Source organism: Giraffa tippelskirchi, chromosome 4 (genome assembly GCF_054371585.1).
Source record: "Giraffa tippelskirchi isolate mGirTip1 chromosome 4, T2T-mGirTip1v1.2.pri, whole genome shotgun sequence".
NCBI lineage: Eukaryota > Metazoa > Chordata > Mammalia > Artiodactyla > Giraffidae > Giraffa > Giraffa tippelskirchi.
In genome coordinates, this window is record NC_137278.1 from 3,890,187 (window position 1) to 3,912,831 (window position 22,645).

The window sequence follows — 22,645 nt, forward strand, 5'->3', positions numbered from 1 at the left end:
AGCCGTTTGCAGGCCCCGTCTTCGCTGCTGGTGAGGAGCGTTTGGAGGGGGACTTAGCACTGGCCACCCACAGCCCTCAAGTAGCCAGTGGGGCGGTTTCAGGAGGCTGTACCCGGGTGGTCGAGGACCGGTTGCCTGGATGGTCCCCACGCGTGGCACCGTGCTGCCCTGCCTCCCAGACCCAGAAGCGATGCGTTACTAGACTTGTGGCTCCAGCGAAGTCACTGTCCCCAACCTAGTCCTGTGGAGGTGGGAGTTGAAACCTGCGTCCAGTGTAGACACGGGTCTCTGAGTGTCCCCAGTCTCCATCTGTTGGCCAGCCTGCGGTGGGGGTGGGATAGGGTGCTTGGGGAGCCGGACAGGGGTGCCCAGCACAGGGGCAGGGTTTGAGGAGCTCTTGGGAGCAGGTGTGGCCCGGCATTTTCTTTGCCTTCCCCCCGACCCCCGGGAAGCCTTGGATGCTGGTGCAGCCAGCTCTGTGGTCTCTCCTGGAGGCATGATGTTGGCCTTTTGACCCGGGGGGCAGCGCCACGCAGGCCGGTCCAGACTTGGGCTCTTAAGGGAGAAGAGCTGGGCTGGAAGCCCGGCTCAGCCCACCACAGTCCTCGAACCTGCTCTCGTTCCCTCAACCTTGGTTTTCTTATCTGTAAAATGGACTTGATGCCACTTCCTCCGCTTAGGGTTCTGGCGAGGCCCGAACGAAAGAGGCAGCCTGACAAAGCAGTCCCCACCAGTGCCTGGTGCCGTGTCAGGGCTGGCCAGGTGTGCATGCCGTCATTGTGTCTTCTGACAAGGTGCCAGGGGAGTGCCTGCGCCTGGGGCTCCAGGAGGACACTGGCCGGCTCAGTCAGCGCAGTGCTTCCAGGCCGGATTCTTGCAGCTGACCTTGGGCCGTGGCTGCCTTGGCCATCTCGTGATAGGAGCCCCGACCAGACCCGTCTCAGTGGAGAGGTGGGGGTCTGAGGGCGCTGGGCCCTGGTGTGCCCCCACCACCACCACCACCTGCTGTGTGATCTGGAGAAGCCTGTCCCGTCTCTGGTCTCCTGACGGAGATCAGCTCCCGCCTGCAAGTGAGGGTGTCAGGAGGGTTACATGTGATGGGTGTGCGAGGAGCCTGGCACCCAGGAGATGCCCACACGGGCTGGATGCTGTGGCCCGTGGTGATGTTGTCAGCTAGCTCTGCCTGGCACTCCCCACTGGACAGGCGCTCCTCCCCTCCGCTGCCACCAGCCAGGCCCCCTTGCAGGCCTGGTCCCTGGAGGCCTGACAGTCTGGAGCCGGTCCTGAGTGGGCAGAGGATGGGGTGGGCAAGGCCAGCCTGGGGTCTGATGTCCCCTCCCCCTGGAAGCACATTTCTCTTCTAAATGCTGATGAGCAGTGGGGCTCGGGCTGGCCGGAAAGGTTCTTGGGAAGATGGGTCAGCCGCTGTGGGGCTCAGCCCAGGCCGGTACCCAGACGCCAGTTTCTGGGGTCACTAAGCTCCCTGGTTGCCCTGCCACCCAGGCACCTCGTGTGGTTCCTTCTGTCAAGGCCGCCTCTGGGGTGCGGAACCTGGGGACCAGGAGTGTGGCCCACCTCTATCCAGCACTGACCGTCAGCCCTTAGCAGGGATCTATTCGGGCCCAGGGCGCAGGCCACCCACCTGAAGTGGGGGCAGGCTGGAGGGCGAGGCCCTGTTGCACACCGGGAGGGTCACGCACATTTGGCATTTTCATTCTCCCTGCCTTGTTGGGCACACATTGTGAGAGATGAACCAGGTCCCTTGACCATCTCCCCTGGGCCTTGGTCTCCACCTCTGTAAAATGGGTGTGCAACTTGGTCTTCAAACCCAGGAGCCTGGGTTCCGGGAGGCAGAGCAGCTGTCTCTGATGCTGATTGCGCTCGTGTTTTTCAACAAAGGCATTCCAACAAAAGGCTGAGAGGAGAAAGCCACAGGCCTGGTTCCCTCCTCCTGGCACTTTTAGAATGACCCTCTGTCCCTTTCACCTGGCCCTCCCCCAGGTTCCCAGGGCGTCTGGCAGGTCTCCCAAGAGGTTTTCCCCGCCCCGTGTCCCGCGTCAACTCCCCAGCATCAGTGTCCTCACGCCCCGTTCCTGGGCACTTTGTATGCCCGGCGCCCAGCTGGTCCTTCCTCACACTTGTCCCTTCTCGTGAGCGCTCCCCCCTCCACTTTGTCCTGTTTGAGTGCTGCCGCCCTTGGCCCATCTCTCAGACAGGCTCACTGAGGCCGGGGGCCTGCGGGACTCAGCCAAGTTGGGAGCAGAGCCCTGCAGGAACAGCACCCTGGGGCCTGGTGGGCACTGGAGAGGGGCTTCGTGTGCCCAGGGCTGCAGGGTCCTGGTGAGCGGCCGGGTGAGGGCCTCAGGGGACCTCTGTGACTCAGTGGCCCTCAGCAGCAGCTCACTGGGGTTGCCATGAGGTCCCTGAGCAGTGAGCTTGTGCATGTGGAGGCCACCACCCCTCCCCTTGCCCAGTCCAACCTGAGCGAGACCAGGTTTCTCCATGTGCAGCCCCCCCCCCGGGGGGGGCAGGGAGACCATGGTGTGGGTTCAAGCCCTCCTTCTCCACCTGCCTCCCGCCTTGACCAGGTCTCCTGGGGCAGGGAGCCAGTCTGCAGCCGGAGGCGTCCATGAGTCTCGAGGCCCCGCGCGGCTCTGCTGTAGTTTCCCCCAGAAATGAACAGACGGGCGGGAGCAGAGGGGTCCCCAGGGTGGGAGAAGGGCCACCTCCATGTCTGCAGGCACGACCATCTTCCTGTGGGAGATGGCGGGGCTGGGAAAGGTCCAATGTGTCCCGTCGGGTCTAGCCTGAAATACGGGTGGGATCAGCTCCTGGCTGATCCCTGCTTTTTCTGCCTCGAGGGGCTTGGGGCTCAGCCTGCAGTCAGCTGGGGACACAGCACCTTGCTGCCCATCACCTTGAGAAGGCCGATCAGGTGGCGCCCTGACATACGCCACCACCCCGGCCATTTTCCTTGTCCCTGGGGCTCTGGGCCCTGAGGGACAGGGTGGGTGCTGTGGGGCGCCCTGGTGCGTGTCCTGCCAGCCTCTGCTCACCAGGGTCCGACATTATCTCACCACCCTCCCTCCAGACCCCGGTGGTGGAAGACTGGGCAGCTGCCAACTGGGTCCTCCGGGGCCCCGGGGCCACGTCTGTGGGTGCCTGCCTGGGGCGGGACGGGAGGCGCTGTCCTCTGAGGACACGGCACCCTCGTGGAGTTGTTTCCCCTGCTTCCCAGGTAGCTCAGTGGTAAAGAATCTGCCTGCAGTGCAGGAGAGGCAGGTTCAATCCCTGGTCGGGAAAATCCCCTGGAGAAGGAAGTGGAAACCCACTCCAGTATTCTTGCCTGGGAAATTCCACGGACAGAGGAGCCTGGCGGGCTACAGTCTACAGGGTCACAAAGAGTTAGACATGACTGAGCCACGAACACTTTCAATTTTTTTCAAGAGCCTGGGGCAACCCTGTGGACACCTCCCCTCAGGGCATCTGCTGTTGCTTGCCCACTCCCTCCCCCTGCGAGCCCCCGGCCCCAGCCAGAGCATCGGGCGCGGGGGGGTTCCTGGGGGGGCTTGGTGCCGCTCACACGGGCTCCCAGTTCCCACGCCGGTGCGCTCTCTGCTCTGCTAACAGGATGGGTCACCTTCGGGGGCCAGGGCCCTGCCCTTCCTGCCCCAGAGGGTCCCCGTGGGCAAATGCTGTTGGCCACTCTCCTTCTCTGGCCCTGGAGGAGCAGTAGGAGCGGGCAGCCGATGCTCTGCTCGACCGCTTTGTACCCAGGACCCCAGCAGCTCTCTTGGGAGCCCGCTCCGCTGTTGTCTCTCGGTAGTTAGTTTAAATGGCGCCTGTTCTCTGCGCTGCTTGGATGATCTGGTGTTTTTTTCCCTGCTGCTGCTGTGAAGGGACCCCGGGGGGCCAGGGTGGGTGGGCTCCATGGGGCTGGTGCAGCTCCCCATCTGTGCGACAGGGCGGTGACCACCCCCCCCCCTTCCAGGCATAGCATGTGCGGCTTTCAGCATCCCACCCCGCCCCCAACCCAGCTGGCGGGAGGGGGCCCCTCGGGTGGGGGCAGGGCTGGAGGATTACATGATACCCTGGCAGGGCCAGCCAGGGCCAGCCAGCTGCTTGGCTGCCAGCGAGGCCTGTGGCTCACTCACTACAGAGCCACTATTTAGACCCGCCTGGGGAATGGCGAGGCCTCCCCGGGGGTCGGCCTGGCCAGGGGGCACGTTCGTCCAGCGGGCCCTGTTGGAGCCCTGCTGGGAGCCGGGTGGGTGCCCTCCGGGTTCAAGTCCAGTGCCCTCTGGCAGGCACGTCTGGCAGCTGCCAGTGATTTGCATGCTAAGGACACTGCCTGGCTCCCAGCTGGACCAGAAGTGGCTGGAATCCTCGGGGGAGGGACAGGGTTTTCCAGGGTGGGAGGCAGTCTTGGAGCCCCCCTGAGAGCCCCAGAGGAGACGCAGAGGTGGGTGGACAGGGCCCTGGTCTGGCAGGTGGATGGCAGGCCCCTGACATCACCCAGCACTGTGGCCTCCTCTAGGCAGGGGAGGGACGTGTGAGGCCGGGGAGGACACTAGGCATCTGTTTGGGGGTTTCTGCTTCAGGACGGGAATTTCTCCTCCGGATGGCAGGGCTGGACCTCCCCGAGCGGGGGCTGTGGGGGTGTGCAGCGTGGGAGGTGCTGCTCGGGCTGGGGGGACCTCGGCCTGTGGGTTCCCCGCTGACTTCTCAGAAACGCCTGGCTCTCTCTCCGGAGGAGGCGAAGGGTCGGGAGCCCCGGCGTGTTGCCCTGGCTTTCCCGCTGGTACGATGCCCGGAGTGGGAGGGCGGCCTCAGGTCAGAGGAAGTGGATTTCCGGAGGATGGCTTTCCAGGCCTCCCGGAACCCTCCCAGAGCCCTGGAGGCAGGAGGTGAGAGGCCCAGTCACCCGCCTGCCTCAGCCCTGAGCCCAGGGGTGCTGATGTCCAGGGGTACAGGACCCTGGACACCTGGTTCCTACCCAGGGCCCCAGCTGAGGCAGCGGGCTTTAGGGAAGGGCTGTTGGCGGGGCCCAGGCTGAGTCAGCGCTTTCACTGGGCCTTCTCTGAACCCCACGCCCACCCTGAGCGGGGGCAGTGACCCGTGATCCCAGCTACCGGCGTTGACCTTGTGATTGATGGCCCCGTGTCAGCGAGCACCTCCCCGCTCCTCGCAGAGTTCTGTCTCTTTACTCCTAGCCACCCCCCTTCCGCCCTCTGCTTCCAGCTTATCTTATCCCTGGACGGGGGCAGTGGGAAAGGAGACGGGGTGGACCCCAGGGCAGCAATGACCGAGCAGCCTCGACCAGGCCTTGGTGAAGCCCCCCCCCAGCTCCGCAAGCCTGTCTGCCCCACAGGAGGGGTGGCTACCTTTTAAAACAAGGGCCTCTCTGCCCAGGGTCCAGGAGCTGCCAGCTGACCCCCCTACCCCACTCCTGGCCCAGGGGAAGTCCTGTGGTTTGGGGTTCTGTGGAAGTCCAGGCACCAGCCCGGATGCCAGCAGCATCACCCTTCTCATGCTGTGCCCATGCACGTGATGACAGTCAGGGAACTGGGAACTCCTTGGTTGCCCAAGAGGCACAAGGCCACGAATGAGCAGAAGGGGAAGGAAGCGCCTTGCTTTGTGGCTGTCGAGGATGCCTGCACCTGCCGCAGAGCTGGGGCGCTGACTCCAGGGTGGGGGTCAGCTGCAGAGGGGGGCCCCGGGGCAGGGACCAGAGCCCCCTCAGGACAATTGGCTGAGTCAGGGCCTTGGTTCCCGCATCTGCCGTTTATTTGCCCACAGCAGTGTGCCCGAGGATGGGTGGTCCCTCCCAGCTCCCTCCGCTGCCGTGTACTCACCTGTGAAATGACCAGTAACCGTTCTCGTATTGGGGCAGGGGGCGCCCAGGGCAGGAGCAGGCTGCGATTGGAACCTTGGTGGGTGCGTCTTGTCCACAGCCGCCGTGGCCGGCGGGGTGAGGACGCGGGGGCTGGGGGCAGTGCCGGCAACCCCGAGGGCAGTCCCGGGCCCTCCACCTGTCATCCCGTTCTGTTCTGGACTGCAGGTCCCTGTGGCCACCCCCCTTTGCCTCACCCGAGGACAGAAAGTGGCAGGGTGTGTGTACCCCCCCTCCCCGCCGCACAGCCGGGCAGGCCCTGACACCCCTGCCCGGTGGCTGGGCACTGTCTTTGCAGAGCTCCACGCAGGAGATCGGCGAGGAGCTGGTCAACGGGGTCATCTACTCCATTTCCCTGCGCAAGGTCCAGGTACACCACGGCACCAACAAGGGCCAGCGCTGGCTCGGGGTGAGTACCTGGGGTCCAGGGGCCACCCTGGCCGCTCCATGGGGCTCCCTGCCACGGCTTGCCTGCCTAAAGGCCCCGAGTCCCGCTCCCACAGGGATCTGGGCCCCCGCCCTGCCCCCAGAGCCCAATCCACAGTTCACTGTTCTCCTATTTGTATGAACATCAAAAAGACGCTTTCATACTCTTTCACTTCATGTGAGGCCGGGATTGTAGGGTAAGCGAGTTAGAGACGGCGAGGTCTGGAAAAAGAACGGGACCGGCACTTTATAGGAACAGATCACCTTTAACGAGGCGAGAAGGGGCAGCAGTCAGATTAATGAGCTGCTGCACTAACCCAAGAAAAGAGGAAGTAAATATAGGCATATGTGTGGAAAGCTACTGTCTTAAGGGGGCCTGTTCTTCTCCAAGGTTGTTACCCTATAGGGATTATTTATGCATTTTGCCACAGTTGGTTTTTTTTTTTTCTTTTTCTATTGTGGATAATCCGTAGGTGTCCACCTTTATTTATTTGTTTTATCGTTTGGCTACACTACGCGGCAGGCATGCAGGATCTCAGGTCCCCAAGCATGGAGTCTTAACCAGTGGACCGCCGGGGATGGCCCTGCCCCGAGCTGTCCCAGGTGGCCTTCAGCCTGACCGCCCTCCCACACCTCTCCAAGGTTCCATCGTTTTACTTACTAGGGCTTTTTAAAAATAAAAAAACCCCGAAGGGCTCAGGCTACTGTATATGGTTCCCCGCCCCACAACCCCTCCAGGTTGGAGCAGGGGCCTGACGGATGCACAACCTTTCGGAAGGGAGGCCGGTTGCCACAGTGACGCAGGCTTTCACTGCCCAGGACCTGGGCAGAGTTCCTTTCTGCGGCCGTTTCCCCAGTGCTGCCCCAACAGCCTCTGTGTCCTGACATACTGCTTCCTGTACCCAGGGACGAGCCTCTGTTTTCTCACCTCTGAAATGGGTCTGTTTTGCCAGAGCTCATGGGGATGATACCCTTCATATTGACAAGCTACGACCACTACTCAGCTAATAAAATGACCTCAAGGAGTTGTTTTTCATCATCCCCACCTCCAGTCCAATCTGAGACCCTAGTTCCGTTCGGGGCACTCATGTTCCCGTCTCTGGCCGGAGGTCACCGAGCACTTGGGACTTCCTCTGAGCTCCAGCTGCCACCACCCCCTGCGCCCGCCCCGTGGGCCACAGTGCTGCTGCTGACCATCCATCCTCCTTTGTCTCGCCCCAGTGTGAAAATGAGTCGGCCCTGAACCTGTACGAGACCTGCAAGGTGCGGACTGTGAAGGCAGGCACGCTGGAGAAGCTGGTGGAGCACCTGGTGCCCGCCTTCCAGGGCAGCGACCTGTCCTACGTCACCATCTTCCTGTGTACCTACCGAGCCTTCACCACTACCCAGCAGGTCCTGGACCTGCTGTTCAAGAGGTGAGCACCCCGTTCCTCCCTTCCCAGCGGCTCCCTGCCCACCTACTGGCTGTGTGTCTCGGGAATGTCGCTTTGCCTCTCTGAGCCTCTGTCTGCTCCTGTGAAACCAGGCTGCAAGAGGCCTGACCTCACAGCATCGGCAGGACTGTCAGATGAGCAGCCTCCTGCCCAGCCCTGTGGAAAGGGCTGCTAAGGGTTGGCGTGGTTTTAATTAAGGTGTTCCTTCACCGTGAAGGGGCTTCCCTTGTGGCTTACACAGTAGAGAATCTGCCTGCAAAGTGGGAGACCCAGGTTCGATCCCTGGGTCAGGAAGATCCCCTGGAGAAGGCAATGGCTACCCATTCCAGTATTCTTGCCTGGAGAACCCCATGGATAGAGGAGCCTGGCGAGCTATTGTCCATGGGGTTGCAGAGAGTCAGACACAACTGAGCGACTAACACTTTCACTCTTTCCCCTCATGAAGAAGCTCTCTGCCTCCAGCCCTGGGGCAGAGCCGACGTCCCATTTGTAAAGGAAGTTCAGGATCCTGTCTCGGGGTCCCCTCCTGGGATTAGCCAGAGCAGGGATCGCTGGGGGCTGGGGAGGCCCCAGGCCCCTCAGGGGTCTGTAAGGTGCTGGTTGGGGTTCATTCATGCAGCAAATCCGTATGAAGCACCTGCTGTGTGCCGGCACTTTTCTGGGCTTTTGGCTTCATTCAGGGAAGGGGGCAGACAGGAATCCTGCCCTCCCGGGCTTCCATGCGAATCGGGGGGTCAGCCAGTAACACTGGACGTCATAGCAGGTACGGTAGATGTGATGCCCTCACGGCCTCCTCTAGATATGGGTGCATCCTTCCCTACTCCAGCGAGGACAGCGGACCCCAGGACCAACTCAAAAAGTGAGTGCACCTCGGGTCTGGTAGGAGGGTCTCCTGTCTACAGGGTGGGGACTGGCGGGGGCTGAGGCCAGGGAGGCCTGGGCAGAACCTTGGCTCCCCCACATCTTGTGATTCCCGCTGGAGGGCCGAGGTCTGGGCACTTCTCCTGCCAGAGGAAAGGGGTCAGAGGGCTGTGGCTGGGGTCCCGGGTCCCCAGGGAGCAGAGGGGAGGCAGGGCCGGCCCCTGAGAGCAAGTTCAGGTGCAGGAGGCTCGTGATGGCCGGGCAGGGGGCTCTGCTTGTCCCCTCCTCCCTCCCATGTTTATGCAGCGCCTACTGTGCGCAGCACGGCCAGGCCAGGGCAATGAACAGGGCAGGCGCGGCCCTCCCTGCCCTCCTGCAGTTCCCTTTGCGGGGAGAGGGGCAGACAGGAGTGAGTCAGGCTCCCCCGAGGAAGGGAGAGGTGGTCACCGTGGACAGAGGGCTCCCTCCAGCCGAGACTGCCCGCCCCCCTGCTGACCAGGCCTTGGCCTCCAGATGGGCGGGGTGGGCCCAGAAGCCCAGCCCCCAGGGGGTACCAGGGGAGGGCCGAGAGGAAGGAAAGTCCAGGCCCTGACTCCGCTGCCCGCCACCCGCCCCCAGTGCCATCTCCTCCATCCTGGGCACCTGGCTGGACCAGTACTCGGAGGACTTCTGTCAGCCCCCCGACTTCCCCTGCCTCAGGCAGCTGGTGGCCTACGTGCAGCTCAACATGCCCGGCTCCGACCTGGAGCGCCGGGCCCACCTCCTCCTGGCGCAGCTGGAGCACGCGGACCTCAGCGAGGCAGAGCCGGAGGGTGAGGAGGGCGGGGTGGGTGCTGGACACAGGGGAGCCCCCACGGCAGCTGCTGGGCCGGGAGCAGAGACTGGCCTCGGACCGCCTGCGTGGGGACTGCCGTCGGGGACCATCCTGTTGTGGGCTTTGGGGCCGAGGCTTCCCTGGAAGGCAGGGGCGTGCTTTCTGTCTTGGAAGGGCAAGCGTGTCGCTGACCTTTTCTCCTCCTGCAGCTCTGTCCCCAGCTCCAGTTCCAGCTCTGAAACTAGCTGCCGAGCCAGAGCCTGCACTAGGCCCAGACCTCGAGCCAGCTCTGGCACTGGCCCCAGAGCCAGCCCCGACGCCAGCCCCGACGCCAGCCCCGACGCCAGCTCCGACGCCAGCCCCGACGCCAGCCCCGACGCCAGCTCCGACACCAGCTCCGACGCCGCCTCCAGAGCTCGAGCCGGCTCTCTCGCAAACTCCAGAGTTCGAGCCGGCTGCAGCCCCAGAGCCCCCCTGGCCTTTGCCCGTGGCCACAGAGAACGGGCTGGGGGAGGAGAAGCCCCACCTCCTGGCGTTCCCTCCTGACCTGGTGGCGGAGCAGTTCACGTTGATGGACGCGGTAGGCAACCCATCTCGGCAGCGGTGGGCACGGGCACCCCCTCCCTCTGGCCTCTGCCACCCAGACCCTCCGGGCCCCGTCCGGAGCAGGTGGTGGTGGCGGTGGTTTAGTCGCTCAGTTGTGTCCGACCCTTGAGACTCCATGAACTGTAGCCCGCCAGGCTCCTCTGTCCACGGGATTTTTCCAGGCAAGAATATTGGAGTGGGTTGCCATTTCCTTCTCCAGGGGATCTTCCCCACCCAGGAGTCGAACCCGAGTCTCCTGCATTACAGGCAGATTCTTTACCGATTGAGCTATGAGGGAAGCCCAGAGCAGGTGTCCCGCCCCAAGTCCCAGTGCCCCCATTACAAACGTGTCACCTGGGCAAGGTTCCTAGCCCCAAGGCCTCGGTGGCCCTCCAGGCTGTGGACCTGGGACGCTGCCCTCCACACTCATCGACTGTGGATGACAGTGGGTGGAACAGTCGGAAGTTGGGTGGGGTCTGGCCCCCTTGGGAGGGGAGAGGAGGGCTCACTGAGGTGCCGCCAGCTCCACAGACCACCCCCCGGCTCCCCACCTCAGGTCTGCTGAGAAGGCCTCACGGGCTTCTGCACTTATTAGGCACCTGATGTGTGCTAGAGGCCAGAGCAGGCAGCAGACCAAGGCTCTGGCTGTAGCACCCAGGTGAAGGTGTGTCTGCACAGGGGACAGGCCTGAGTCACGACCCAGGGCTAAGATGCCACTGGTCTGGGCAGGCGTGAGCCTCTTCTGGCGCTGAGAGTCAGGGTGGGCTGGTGACAATGCCCAGCTAGCTCTCTCCTGCCACTTTCATCCTGGGTCATTGATGTGCTGAGTGCCCACAGTGACGTGAACAAAACCCTGAGACTGCACCCCCCAAGCAGCTCCCCGCCACCCCGTCACACCAGGCGCAAGCCAGCTTCCTGAGCTCCAGCTCTGACCAGGGACCCCTGGCACCTAGGAAGGCAGGGCTGGGGGGACCTGGGGTGCTGAGTCGGGGTGCGGCAGAGCCGGGTGACCCTCCCCCTGCACCCCCAGGAGCTGTTCAAGAAGGTGGTCCCCTACCACTGCCTGGGCTCCATCTGGTCCCAGCGGGACAAGAAGGGCAAGGAGCACCTGGCTCCCACCGTCCGCGCCACCGTCAGCCAGTTCAACAGCGTGGCCAACTGCGTCATCACCACCTGCCTCGGGGACCGGAGCGTGTCAGCCCGCCACAGGGCCAGGGTGGTGGAGCACTGGATCGAGGTGGCCAGGGTACGCACGCCGCCCAGGGCCCGGGGACCACCCCCTTTTCACCCCGGGATTGAGTTCAGACCTTCCCCCTGGGCGGGGGCCGCGCATCACTCATGGGGCCCCAGGAGCAGCTCCCGGGGTGTCAGTCTCCTCCGGGAGGGGGCTCCCCCCGAGAGGGGCCGAAGCTGGAGTGGGCAAGCTCAGTCCCACTCATGGCTTGTCCCTTTGCCCCCCAGGAGTGCCGGGTCCTCAAGAACTTCTCCTCCCTCTACGCCATCCTCTCTGCCCTGCAGAGCAACTCCATCCACCGGCTGAAGAAGACGTGGGAAGAGGTCTCCAGGTGGGCAGGCCTCTCCCTAGAGGGGCTCTAAGGGCCCTCCCGCGGGCTTGGGGGCCCGGCCCCCTGTGAGCCGGGGACTTGCCAGAACGTGCGGCCTCCTGGGGGTGGGGTGCCCCAGGGCCCACTGGCCAGGCCAGTGCTTCTGCCTCGGGACTCGGTCTCCCTCTCCGGCGGGTCCTGGATTGAGCCTCGCTGGCGGTTTTCTGTGTTTACTTCACAGCCACACAACTCCGTCCACTTAATATCAACACAGCGCTCCTTAGTCTAATGGGCCTGGGGGGCCTGGGTGACCCACAAGAGAGCCTCCCCAGGCGCGTGGAGCCCTTAGCGTCCAGTGGAACCCTGTTTGAAAACCATTGCGTGCAGGCAGTGGGGGTCTCTGGGTCCTTAAATGTTTTTGCCCCCGCGGCACCCCCCCACGCACACCATTCCCCCTTTTCTCCCCCCAGGGACAGCCTCCGTGTCTTTCAGAAGCTGTCGGAGATTTTCTCGGATGAGAACAACTACTCCCTAAGCAGAGAGCTGCTCATCAAGGTAGAGGAGGGGGCGTGGGGTTGGGGGGTGCTGACGTTCCCATTGGAAGTTTCTGGGAGAACTCCTGGGATCTGTTTGGTTCATGGGCTGGTGGGGGTGGGGGGCACTTTGGGGACAGGAGGCCCTGGTACAGGGAGGGGGAGGGGCGGGGCTGCTGCAGAGCTCTGGGGGGTGAGGGGCAGGATTAGAGTCCCGTGGGTCCTTGCTGTTTCCCCCACCCCCAGGGTGGCTGGGATCCAGGCTGTGGGTCTCTTCCCTCCCCAGCCCAGCCTGTCCCCAGGAGACCAGGCACTGCCGCTCCTCTGTCTGCACTCCCTGCCGAGGGCCGGGCCTCCTGCCCGCCCAGGGACCGTACTGCAGGGGCTCCCAGCCGAGGGTCCCAGTGAGCCGGCCCTGGAGGTGGGCCTGGGGGCTGGGGGCTCCTTCCGCTGCCCCAGGGCAGACCCTGACAATGCATCCCAGGGACACTTCTCAGATTCTCACCACGGGGCCTCTCTTGGCCGTGACAAATACCCCAGCCGTCTGGGGGCAAGTGCAGGGGGTCCCCGCATTCGCCGGGGCCCCTCCACAGAAGCTTCCACAGTAAAGGGGAAGCAGAGTGGCAGCCCCAGCTCCCCATCAGAGGCAGCACCCAGGAGACCCCTCCAGAGAGGGCAAGGGCAGGGTTCTGTGCTGGAGATGTCCAGAGGGGCTCCAGGCGGGTGTGGAGCCTTCGGCATGGCGGACACCCTGCCCCAGCCAGGCCCCCCGAGTCCCGGTCCCTCTCGCCAAGGCCCGCCTGGCCGGGGGCAGCACACGCCTGAGCTCTGAGCCCAGGACCTGGTGCCCGGAGGCCGGCTGGCAGGATTCCTGTTCTCCTCTGAGTGCATCCGAGATGAGGGAGATGGGGGTGGGCAGCGCAGCCGCGGTGATGGACGTGTGACCCGTGTCCTGGGAGACCCTGAGGGGCAGGTGTGGTCCTCTTCCAGGTGAGGAGACAGGCTCAGGGAGGCCAGGCTGCCGGCCCAGGTTCCCACCCCCGTGAGGGCCAGGTCAGGGGTGCGGTACCAGGAGCCAAGTGCACTGGGGTGGCTGGAGCATTTACGCCAGTGACCAAGGCCGAGGTCGGGTCTGCTGGTGACCTAAAGGAGGGGACGGGGCAGGAGGCCTCACCGACACTGTCCTCGGCCCTGCAGGAGGGGACCTCCAAGTTTGCCACCCTGGAGATGAACCCCAAGCGAGCCCAGAGGCGCCCAAAAGAGGCAGTGAGTTTGCTTGAGGCTGGGTGTGGCGGGGGAAGCCACTTGAGCCCCCCTCCTGGGGGACATGCCCGTTCGCTAGACCCTCTTCGGGCCCTGGTGGGGCCGCGTCCTGACCAGCTCGTGTCCCAGGGGACATGTAGCCTCCAGAGCAGGGACCCGGAAGAGCTGGGCTCAGTGGGGTTTGGTGGTAGGGATGGGGGGCAGGGGGCCAGGGACCGTGTGATCTGGGGGATTTGCCAAATACCAGCCTTGAAGGCGACTAGAGGGAGTTTGGGGTCCATGGACCCTGGGAGGGGGTTGGGGGAAGATGAGTAAAGGTGCCCAGGGTGCTCCAGGTCGGGGGCCTGGGTGGGTCTGGAGGAGGAGGGCCTTGGGCCTTACTCATCAGCACCCCCCTCCCCACCCCCCCATGTCACAGGGTGTCATCCAGGGCACCGTTCCCTACCTGGGCACGTTCCTCACGGACCTGGTGATGCTGGATACTGCCATGAAAGACTATCTGTATGTGAGTGAGCCCAGGGGCTGGGCTGGGCTGGGCTGGGGGTCCTGGGCCCTGCACTCTCAGCAGAGGGCGTGCCTCGTCTCATGAGAGCCCCCCGGGACGCCCTTCTGTCTGGGAGACACCTGTCTGTCTTAGCAACGGGTGACCAGAGCTTGGTGCTGGTGGGTGGGGCTCGGGGCTGCAAGGGGAGCAGGCTACAGCCCCTCCCTCAGGTGGTGGCTGTGGGTGGAGAGAGGCTGGGCCCTCAAGTGGGGCACAGGGTAGCTGGGCCCTCCTGCCCGGGGCCTCAGTCTCTCCAGCTGTCCCCAGACCCAGAGCCCCGGGCCACCGCCCTGATCCCACCCAAGTCCAGCTGTGTGCTACGCTGCCCCCTGACGTTTGTTCTGGGTAGTGCAGCCTGAGTGGGGGCGAGGGGGTGGTCGTGGGCAAGGGGACCCTTTCTGATGGACGTTGGCCGTCTGCTTTGCAGGGGAGACTGATCAACTTCGAGAAGAGGAGGAAGGTGAGTGGCCGCAACCTCACAGAAGGGGGCCGGTGCTGAGAGGGATAGGGAGGTCAGAGTCCCACCCCATTAGAACACCTGGCTCCAGGATCCCCCTTCCTGTTCCGTTTTGGAGGAGAGTTGGATTCATAAACGGTGGGGGGAGCTTCTCCCCCTGGAGGGTGGGACAGGAAGTCGAGTCAAGAACAGCTTCGAGGTGGGGGGGCTGTTTGAACCCAGGTCTGAGGACAGGGTGGGAAGAGGGGACCCAGAGGCTGTCCCAGGCCTGGCCCCCCGCCCGCTCCGGCCGTCAGCGTCCCATCCTTCCCTCTGGCCCCCAGGAATTCGAAGTGATCGCCCAGATCAAGCTGCTCCAGTCGGCCTGCAACAATTACAGCATCACGGCCGAAGAGCACTTCAGGGCCTGGTTCCGGGCCATGGAGCGGCTCAGCGAGGCTGAGAGGTGAGTGCAGGCAGGGGCTCGGGCGGCGTGGCCGGGCCGCTCCCGAGAGCCTGCGGACTGGGGTCCTGGTCAGCCTCGGGCTCTGTCACTGGCGACGGCTGGGCCCCTGACTCCACCTGCTGGACAGGCTCAGGGTGAGGGCCCGGAGTGTGCCTTCTAGTAGCCTCACGGCCCTGCTCTGTCCTGCAGCTACACATTGTCGTGTGAGCTGGAGCCCCCCTCCGAGTCAGCTAGCAACACCCTCAAGGTCAAGAAGAACACAGCCATCGTCAAGCGCTGGAGCGAGTGAGTGCCCGGGTGGAGGGGGAAGGCTCCCTTGGGGTGAGGGAAGCTTCGAGGGGAGATCCAGACAGCTGGCACTGGGATCACAGCTCCTCCACTTACAGCCCTGGGACGAGGCCATCTGCCTCACTCCTCTCGGCCTCAGTTTTTGCCTGTGTGAAATGGGTTGATGCTAAATGATCTGTTGGAAGCTGGAACCCATGGGGTGATTGCCTGAGCACCCGGCACAGAGGGTAGGGGCCTGGGTGGGTGTGTCCCAGGCAAGGCCACCCCCCCCCCCCAATAAGCTAACCTTTCTGTGCAGCCGCCAGGCCCCCAGCGCGGAGCTCAGTACCAGCAGCAGCTGCCACTCCAAGTCCTGTGACCAACTCAGGTGCGGCCCCTACCTCAGCAGCGGGGACATTGCTGACGCACTCAGCGTCCACTCGGCCGGCTCCTCCAGCTCCGACGTGGAGGAGATCAACATGAGCTTTGTCCCAGAGTCCCCTGACGGCCAGGAGAAGAAGGTGACCACCCCCTGCTTCCCCAACAGCCCTTCCCAGCCCTCGGTTCCTAGGGCCAAGGTCCCCCGCTCCATGCTAGAAGCCCCCCCGCGCTGGACGCTGGCCCGGAGCACCTGCTGACCGTGCTGTTGCCCACAGTTCTGGGAGTCCGCCTCCCAGTCGTCCCCGGAGACCTCCGGCATCAGCTCAGCCTCCAGTAGCACGTCCTCCTCCTCAGCCTCCACCACGCCCGTGGCCAGCACGCGCACCCACAAGCGCTCCGTGTCCGGGGTCTGCAGCTATGGCTCCTCGCTGCCCCTCTACAACCAGCAGGTGGGCGACTCCTGCATCATCCGGGTGAGCCTGGACGTGGACAACGGCAACATGTACAAGAGCATCCTGGTGAGCCAGAGGGCCACCCTGGGCCCTCGCCCTGCCGGGCAGCAGACCCATATTGACCACCATGGTCATCCCTGCCTGCTCCTGGAGCAGGCCTCCCAGCGGGGTGGGGAGGACAGAGGGCCAACCAGATGCAGGACTGAAGAGACCAGAGCTGATCACCAATGCTGATCAGTGCTGGGGGCGGTGGACCAGGGGTTTCAGCAGCAGCGGGGCAGGGCCTCCCTGATAACGGGTCTGAGTCTGGGAGGGGTGTGTGCCTGGGGCTTGGGAGGAGCAGCAGGAGGCCCTGGGTGAAGGAGCCAGCATCGGGGGACAAGTCTGGGGGTCAGGAGTGTGTCGGGGGCCTGGACCTGGTGGGAGGGAGGTGGGAGCCCCTGTAAGCTGGAGCAGAGGAGGACCAGCAGTGACCCCCCATCTCCCTGGGGCATGGGCAGGGAGGCCAGTTAGGAGGCTGTTGGGGCTGCACCAGGCTGGTGGCCGGCAGTCTCAGACATGGGATATAATTAGAAGTTCTGACATCTAGCCAGCGGGAGTTGCCCACAAACGCTGTGTGTACTGGGGGGCAGTCACTGGGGGACTTGTCCCATTCTCCAGAACTCAGGCTGCTGCTGAGCCATTTGCACACCCCACCCCCCACGACCCCTCCTATCCACCCCCACTGGGTCAGGAGTCCCTTTATAACACCATCACCTGTGTGACCCTGTGTCCAAGGCGTGCCTGTCATCTGGCCCTCGGGGTCGAGGCAGCAGGGGTCCACGCTGTCTACCGCTACAGCCTCCAGGCTGCACAGGCCTGGCATGGAGGCAGCCACCGGGCATCCAGCCAGCTCCTCCTCTCCCCTCCAGTGCGGGACTAGGTGCTGTCTGTACCCAGACCACGTGGATACCGTGGACCTGGGTGGGCGGGGTTGAGGGGAGCAGCCCCCGGGGGCAGGAGGTTTCCCTAGGAGGTGAGGCAGGTGGGGGCAGGCTTGCTGGAAAGGGGGGGTAAGTGATTGGGAAAGACCCCTCGCCATTGCATGGAGCCCCTCCCCAGAGGAGCAGGAGAAGCTGGTGTGACCCCCATGGACCCTGCACCCAGCCAGAGGCTATGAGCCGTTGTGCACTGTGCTGAGACAGCTCTGAGGGCCCTTGGCTACTGCGCTTGGGCCCCTCGAGCCACTCCAGACCACTGCCCTGACGGCCTGTCCCCTGCTCCACCCAGGTGACCAGCCAAGACAAGGCTCCGGCTGTCATCCGCAAGGCCATGGACAAACACAACCTGGATGAGGACGAACCCGAAGACTACGAGCTGGTGCAGGTCATCTCGGATGACCGGAGTAAGTCAGGGCCGGCCGGCCAGGGGATGTTGGAGCGGGGAGAAGTGTGGGGGTCACCATGCCCCAGGCCTGCCGCCCCAGAGGGTCCCACCCAGGTCAGAGTGGGTTTTGTCCAGAAACTGACCTGCCTAGGGTCTCCTCATGGCCCCTCCTGGCTGCTGGGCCCTGTCTCGTGCCCGTCCCTGGCCATGAACAGTCAGCAGGAGACCCCGATCAGCGCTGGCATTGTTGAGGAAGGAAGAGCAAAGGCTTTTCTCCTGGGGCCAGGCAGCCAGATGGCTGAGCCCACAGGCCATTTGAAGAGGCACTTTCTGGCTGAGATGGAAAATGTGTCCTTCAGAGAGAACCGTGCCAGCCAGGACTAGAGCCTCAACTCTGTGAAAGTCCACACACACGTGACCCTGTCTAAGCCTGTTCTGGCTGCTGTAATAATATATCACTGCTGGTGGCTTCTGAGCCCCGGGTCAGGGTGCCAGTGTGGTCAGGTTCTGCTGAAGGCCCTCTTCTGGGTTCCTGGTGTCCCCACGGTGGGAGGAGGTAGGGAGCTCTCTGGGGGTCCCTTTTATAAGGGCAAACATCCCCCTCATGGGGCTCCACCCTCATGGCCTCCCAAAGGCCCACCTTCCAATCCCATCACCTTGGAAGTTAGAAGTTTGGAGAATTTAGAGAGAACACAGATTTGAGCCCATAGCAGATACTGAGCACAGAGACTACAGGGAAAAAGCGCGGTGTTCCAGAAAGGGGGAGGGGGAGAGACCGCAAACAAGCAGACGTGCAGCCGGGCAGCATCGGCTTGGAGATCTCAGGCAACTCACTGAAGTCCTTTGTGCCTGTTTTCCCATCCCGACGGTGGAGATAAAATAGTTCAGTTCAGTCGCTCAGTCGTGCCCGACTCTTTGTGACCCCATGGACCGCAGCACGCCAGACCTCCCTGTCCATCACCAACTCCCGGAGTTTACCCAACGGACAAAACAAGTTTGTCCATTGAGTCGGTGATGCCTTCCAACTATCTCATCCTCTGTCGTCCCCTTCTCCTCCTGCCCTCAATCTTTCCCAGCATCAGGGTCTTTTCCAAAGAGTCAGCTCTTCACATCAGGTGGCCAAAGTATTAAGTTTCAGCTTCATCATCAGTCCTTCCAATGAACATCCAGGACTGATCTCCTTTAGGATGGACTGGTTGGATCTCCTTGCAGTCCAAGGGACTCTCAAGAGTCTTCTCCAACACCACAGTTCAAAAGCATCAATTCTGTGGTGCTCAGCTTTCTTTATAATCCAACTCTCACATCCATACATGACCACTGGAAAAACCATAGCCTTGACTAGATGGACCTTTGTTGGCAAAGTAATGTCTCTGCTTTTAAATATGCTATCTAGGTTGGCCATAACCTTCCTTCCAAGGAGTAAGAGTCTTTTAATCTCATGGCTGCAATCACCATCTGCAGTGATTTTGGAGCCCAAAAAAATAAAGTCAGCCACTGTTTGCACTGTTCCCCATCTATTTGCCATGAAGTGATGGGACCAGATGCCATGATCTTAGTTTTCTGAACGTTGAGCTTTAAGCCAACTTTTTGACTCTCCTCTTTCACTTTCATCAAGAGGCTCTTTAGTTCTTCTTCACTTTCTGCCATAAGGGTGGTTCATCTGCATATCTGAGGTTATTGATATTTCTCCCAGCAATCTTGATTCTAGCTTGTGCTTCCTCTAGCCCAGCTTTTCTCATGATGTACTCTGCATATAAGTTAAATAAGCAGGGTGACAATATACAGCCTTGACGTATTCCTTTTCCTATTTGGAACCAGTCTGTTGTTCCATGTCCAGTTCTAACTGTTGCTTCCTGACCTGCATACAGGTTTCTCAAGACGCAGGTCAGATGGTCTGGTATTCCCATCACTTTCAGAATTTTCCACAGTTTATTGTGATCCACATAGTCAAAGGCTTTGGCATAGTCAATAAAGCAGAAATAGATGTTTTTCTGGAACTCTCTCTCTTGCTTTTTTGATGATCCAGCGGATGTTGGCAATTTGATCTCTGGTTCCTCTGCCTTTTCTGAATCCAGCTTGAACATCTGGAAGTTCATGGTTCACGTATTGCTAAAGCCTGGCTTGGAGAATTTTGAGCATTACTTTACTAGTGTGTGAGATGAGTGCAATTGTGCGGTAGTTTGAGCATTCTTTGGCATTGCCTTTCTTTGGGATTGGAATGAAAACTGACTTTTCCAGTCCTGAGGCCACTGCTGAGTTTTCCAAATTTGCTGACATATTGAGTGCAGCACGTTCACAGCATCATCTTTTAGGATTTGAAATAGCTCAACTGGAATTCCATCACCTCCACTAGCTTTGTTCGTAGTGATCCTTCCTAAGGCCCACTTGAGTTCACATTCCAGGGTGTCTGGCTGTAGGTGAGTGATCACACCATCATGATTATCTGGGTCGTGAAGATCGTTTTTGTACAGTTCTGTGTATTCTTGCCACCTCTTCTTAGTATCTTCTGCTTCTGTTAGGTCCATACCATTTCTGTCCTTTATTGAGCCCATCTTTGCATGAAATGTCCCCTTGGTATCTCTGATTTTCTTGAAGAGATCTCTAGTCTTTCCCATTCTATTGTTTTCCTCTATTTCTTTGCACTGATCACTGAGGAAGGCTTTCTTATCTCTTCTTGCTATTCTTTGGAACTCTGCATTCAAATGGGTATATCTTTCCTTTTCTCCTTGGCTTTTCACTTCTCTTCTTTTCACAGCTATTTGTAAGGCCTCCTCAGACAGCCATTTTGCTTTTTTGCATTTCTTTTTCTTAGGGATGGTCTTGATCCCTGTCTCCTGTACAATGTCACGAACCTCCGTCCATAGTTCATCAGGCACTCTGTCTATCAGATCTAGTCCATTATATCTATTTCTCACTTCCACTGTATAATCATAAAGGATTTGATTTAGGTCATACCTGAGTGGTCTAGTGGTTTTCCCCACTTTCTTCAATTTCAGTCTGAATTTGGCAATAAGGAGTTAATGATCTGAGCCACAGTCAGCTCCTGGTCTTGTTTTTGCTGACTGTTTAGAGCTTCTCCATCTTCGGCTGCAAAGAATATAATCAGTCTGGTAGGTAGTGAGTTAATCCGCGTATATACGGATTATACACTCATGTATGTACGTGTGCCATCGACGCACCAGAACTGCAAATATTGTCGTCACTCTTACCGTCTTTCCCATGAGCTGATTGCCCACACACAGCCATTACCCAGACAGTTAGCAATGACCCCTACAGTCCCTAGAATGTGTTATTAGTCGCTCAGTCATGTCTGACTCTTTGCGACCCCATGGATTGTAGCCTGCCAGGCTCCTCTGTCCGTGGAATTCTCCAGGCAAGAATGCTGGGGTGGGTAGCCTTTCCCTTCTCCAGGGGATCTTCCTGACTGAGGGATCAAATCTGGGTCTCCTGCATTGTAGGCAGATTCTTTACCGTCTGAGCCACAGTTCCTAGAAGTTATTTTCTAAATCCTCTCTCACCTTCTTGCACCGTTTTAGGTGAGGTGAACAGGGTGGGTGGGACTCCCCCATCTTACAGAAAAGGAAGACTGAGGCCTAGCCAGGTTAAGGACCAGAGTAAGAGCCACGCCATGAAGCCCAGAGCACACATTCCAGCCCAGCTGGGGGAAAGCGGGCTCAAGGCAGAGGAGAGGGTGGGAAGCAGAGCCAAGAACAGCTGCCTGCTGAGATCCTGGCGCCCAGGGGGCATGGAGGCCTCCCTGAAACCCTGCGCTGGGCCTGGGGCAAAGCCTGCCCTTCACAGGGCCCCAGAGCCCTTGTCCTAAGTTGGGTGGGGTTCAGGGGAGGTGGTCTGGGCTCTGGAAAACTTACTCTACCTGGAGAATCCTGTCCAGTGGAGGCAGCAGGGGACAGGACGGGGCGACCCTTTGCCAACTGCAGACTGAGGTGGGCTTTCTGGAGTCAGAGCCTGTTTTTAAACAAGAGTCGTTGGTTTCCATCAGAGCCTCAGTAAAACTTCCCAGGCAGGTGTCAGTAAGAGGGGCCCTTGGTGGCCCTGGAGTTGCACAGGGGCACCTCATGTCTCTGGATCAGGCCTGCCCTCGGGGGGGGCTCTCAAGGGATGGGGTATGCTATGGGGTTCCTCTGACCCTCTGCCCCTGCCCGACCAGAGCTGAAGATCCCTGACAATGCCAACGTGTTCTACGCCATGAACTCTACCGCCAACTATGACTTTGTCCTAAAGAAACGGACCTTCACCAAGGGGACAAAGATCAGGCATGGAGCCAGCTCGACCCTCCCCCGCATGAAGCAGAAGGGACTCAAGATTGCCAAGGGCATCTTCTGACCGGTCCTTAGCTGCCAGCCACAGAGCCACTCTTTCCAGGGTCTGGCTAGCCAGGCAACTAAGCACTTACAGACTATGGTGAGCCAGGCCAGGCGGACACCTCTGCCCGACCCGCCCGGCCCAGGCCACCCCCAGACCCCAGTTCCACCCCGAACCTCCGCTGTGGCTGGGATTGACGCCTGCCTGCCGATGGGCTGACCTGGCCTCCTGTGGACCACCCGCTGCCTTAGGTGCCTTCTGCTGTCTGGAACCAGAGGACTAGCTGAACCTTTGCCAAGGAGCGCGGCCAGTGGGCACGGAGCCCTGCCTGCCACCAGGCCCGGCCCCCCCATACACCTCCGGCACACCCTCCCAGGTGTGGACCACTGCCACCTGTGCCCGTGGGCACCCCCAGGGCACCCACTTCTCCACCGGGTCTCACCACTGCGGTTCTCTCCTCCCACCACTCTGGCCTTGTCTCAGGCTGCACCAAAGATTCCATCATCAGGGCGAACCGAAGGTGAGGGAGTCTCACCCACTGCCCACTCCAGCCCTCCCCCGGGAGAGGAGAGGAGAGAGAGAGGGAGACCCCCTTCATGGACCAGACTCTCTAACTGGTGAGTGAGGATGGTCTCGGCCGAGTCCACTGATGTCGGATCTCCTGACCCTGCGAGTGCTGTTCACTGCTGCATCCTGGGCTTAACGAGATCGCCCGAGACGGGGGTTAGTGGGAAGAGGAGGGATGGGGGGGAGGGGAGGGGGACTGAATATTTGTATAAAAGGTGAAAAAAAAAATGTTTACCAGTTGGGGAGGGGCAATATTTATTTGTTGTAAATAGCAAATGCTAGACTTGAATCTTATATTAAAATCCTGTTTCTACTATAGCCTGAGAGTTGTGGTAAATTTGTTCTTTACAAGGCCTGTGCTCATTTAAATGAGACACAGACTCTCACGTTCTGTGTTCAGATAGGAAATCTGGCAGGGTTATTGGTTTATTTTGTGCAGGAAAAGCAAGAAGGGCCGGCCAGCCTTCTCAGGCTCACTTTAGGAAACAGACG

At 60.9% G+C, this 22,645-nt stretch overlaps 1 protein-coding gene across 16 annotated transcripts in view; it reads left to right on the forward strand.

The window, feature by feature from the left end:
- The window catches only part of RALGDS (ral guanine nucleotide dissociation stimulator), a 51,016-nt gene extending 28,545 nt beyond the window's left edge, over positions 1-22,471 (forward strand). For 5 of the 16 annotated variants that reach the window (XM_081590714.1, XM_081590719.1, XM_081590717.1 and 2 more), the window contains exons 2-18: positions 6,192-6,302; positions 7,541-7,734; positions 8,516-8,611; positions 9,232-9,425; positions 9,637-10,007; positions 11,043-11,258; positions 11,474-11,577; positions 12,027-12,111; positions 13,287-13,355; positions 13,771-13,857; positions 14,324-14,356; positions 14,677-14,798; positions 14,988-15,083; positions 15,385-15,586; positions 15,722-15,964; positions 17,168-17,282; positions 21,432-22,471. In XM_081590714.1, coding sequence (XP_081446840.1) covers positions 6,192-6,302; positions 7,541-7,734; positions 8,516-8,611; positions 9,232-9,425; positions 9,637-10,007; positions 11,043-11,258; positions 11,474-11,577; positions 12,027-12,111; positions 13,287-13,355; positions 13,771-13,857; positions 14,324-14,356; positions 14,677-14,798; positions 14,988-15,083; positions 15,385-15,586; positions 15,722-15,964; positions 17,168-17,282; positions 21,432-21,607 — 2,514 coding nt within the window. In that variant the 3' untranslated portion in view covers positions 21,608-22,471. Of the gene's footprint in view, positions 1-6,191; positions 6,303-7,540; positions 7,735-8,512; positions 8,612-9,231; positions 9,426-9,636; positions 10,008-11,042; positions 11,259-11,473; positions 11,578-12,026; positions 12,112-13,286; positions 13,356-13,770; positions 13,858-14,323; positions 14,357-14,676; positions 14,799-14,987; positions 15,084-15,384; positions 15,587-15,721; positions 15,965-17,167; positions 17,283-21,431 lie in introns of all 16 variants that reach the window. The other 11 variants (XM_081590725.1, XM_081590723.1, XM_081590718.1 and 8 more) reach the window with 6 other exon arrangements.
- Positions 22,472-22,645: the final 174 nt, after the last annotated feature.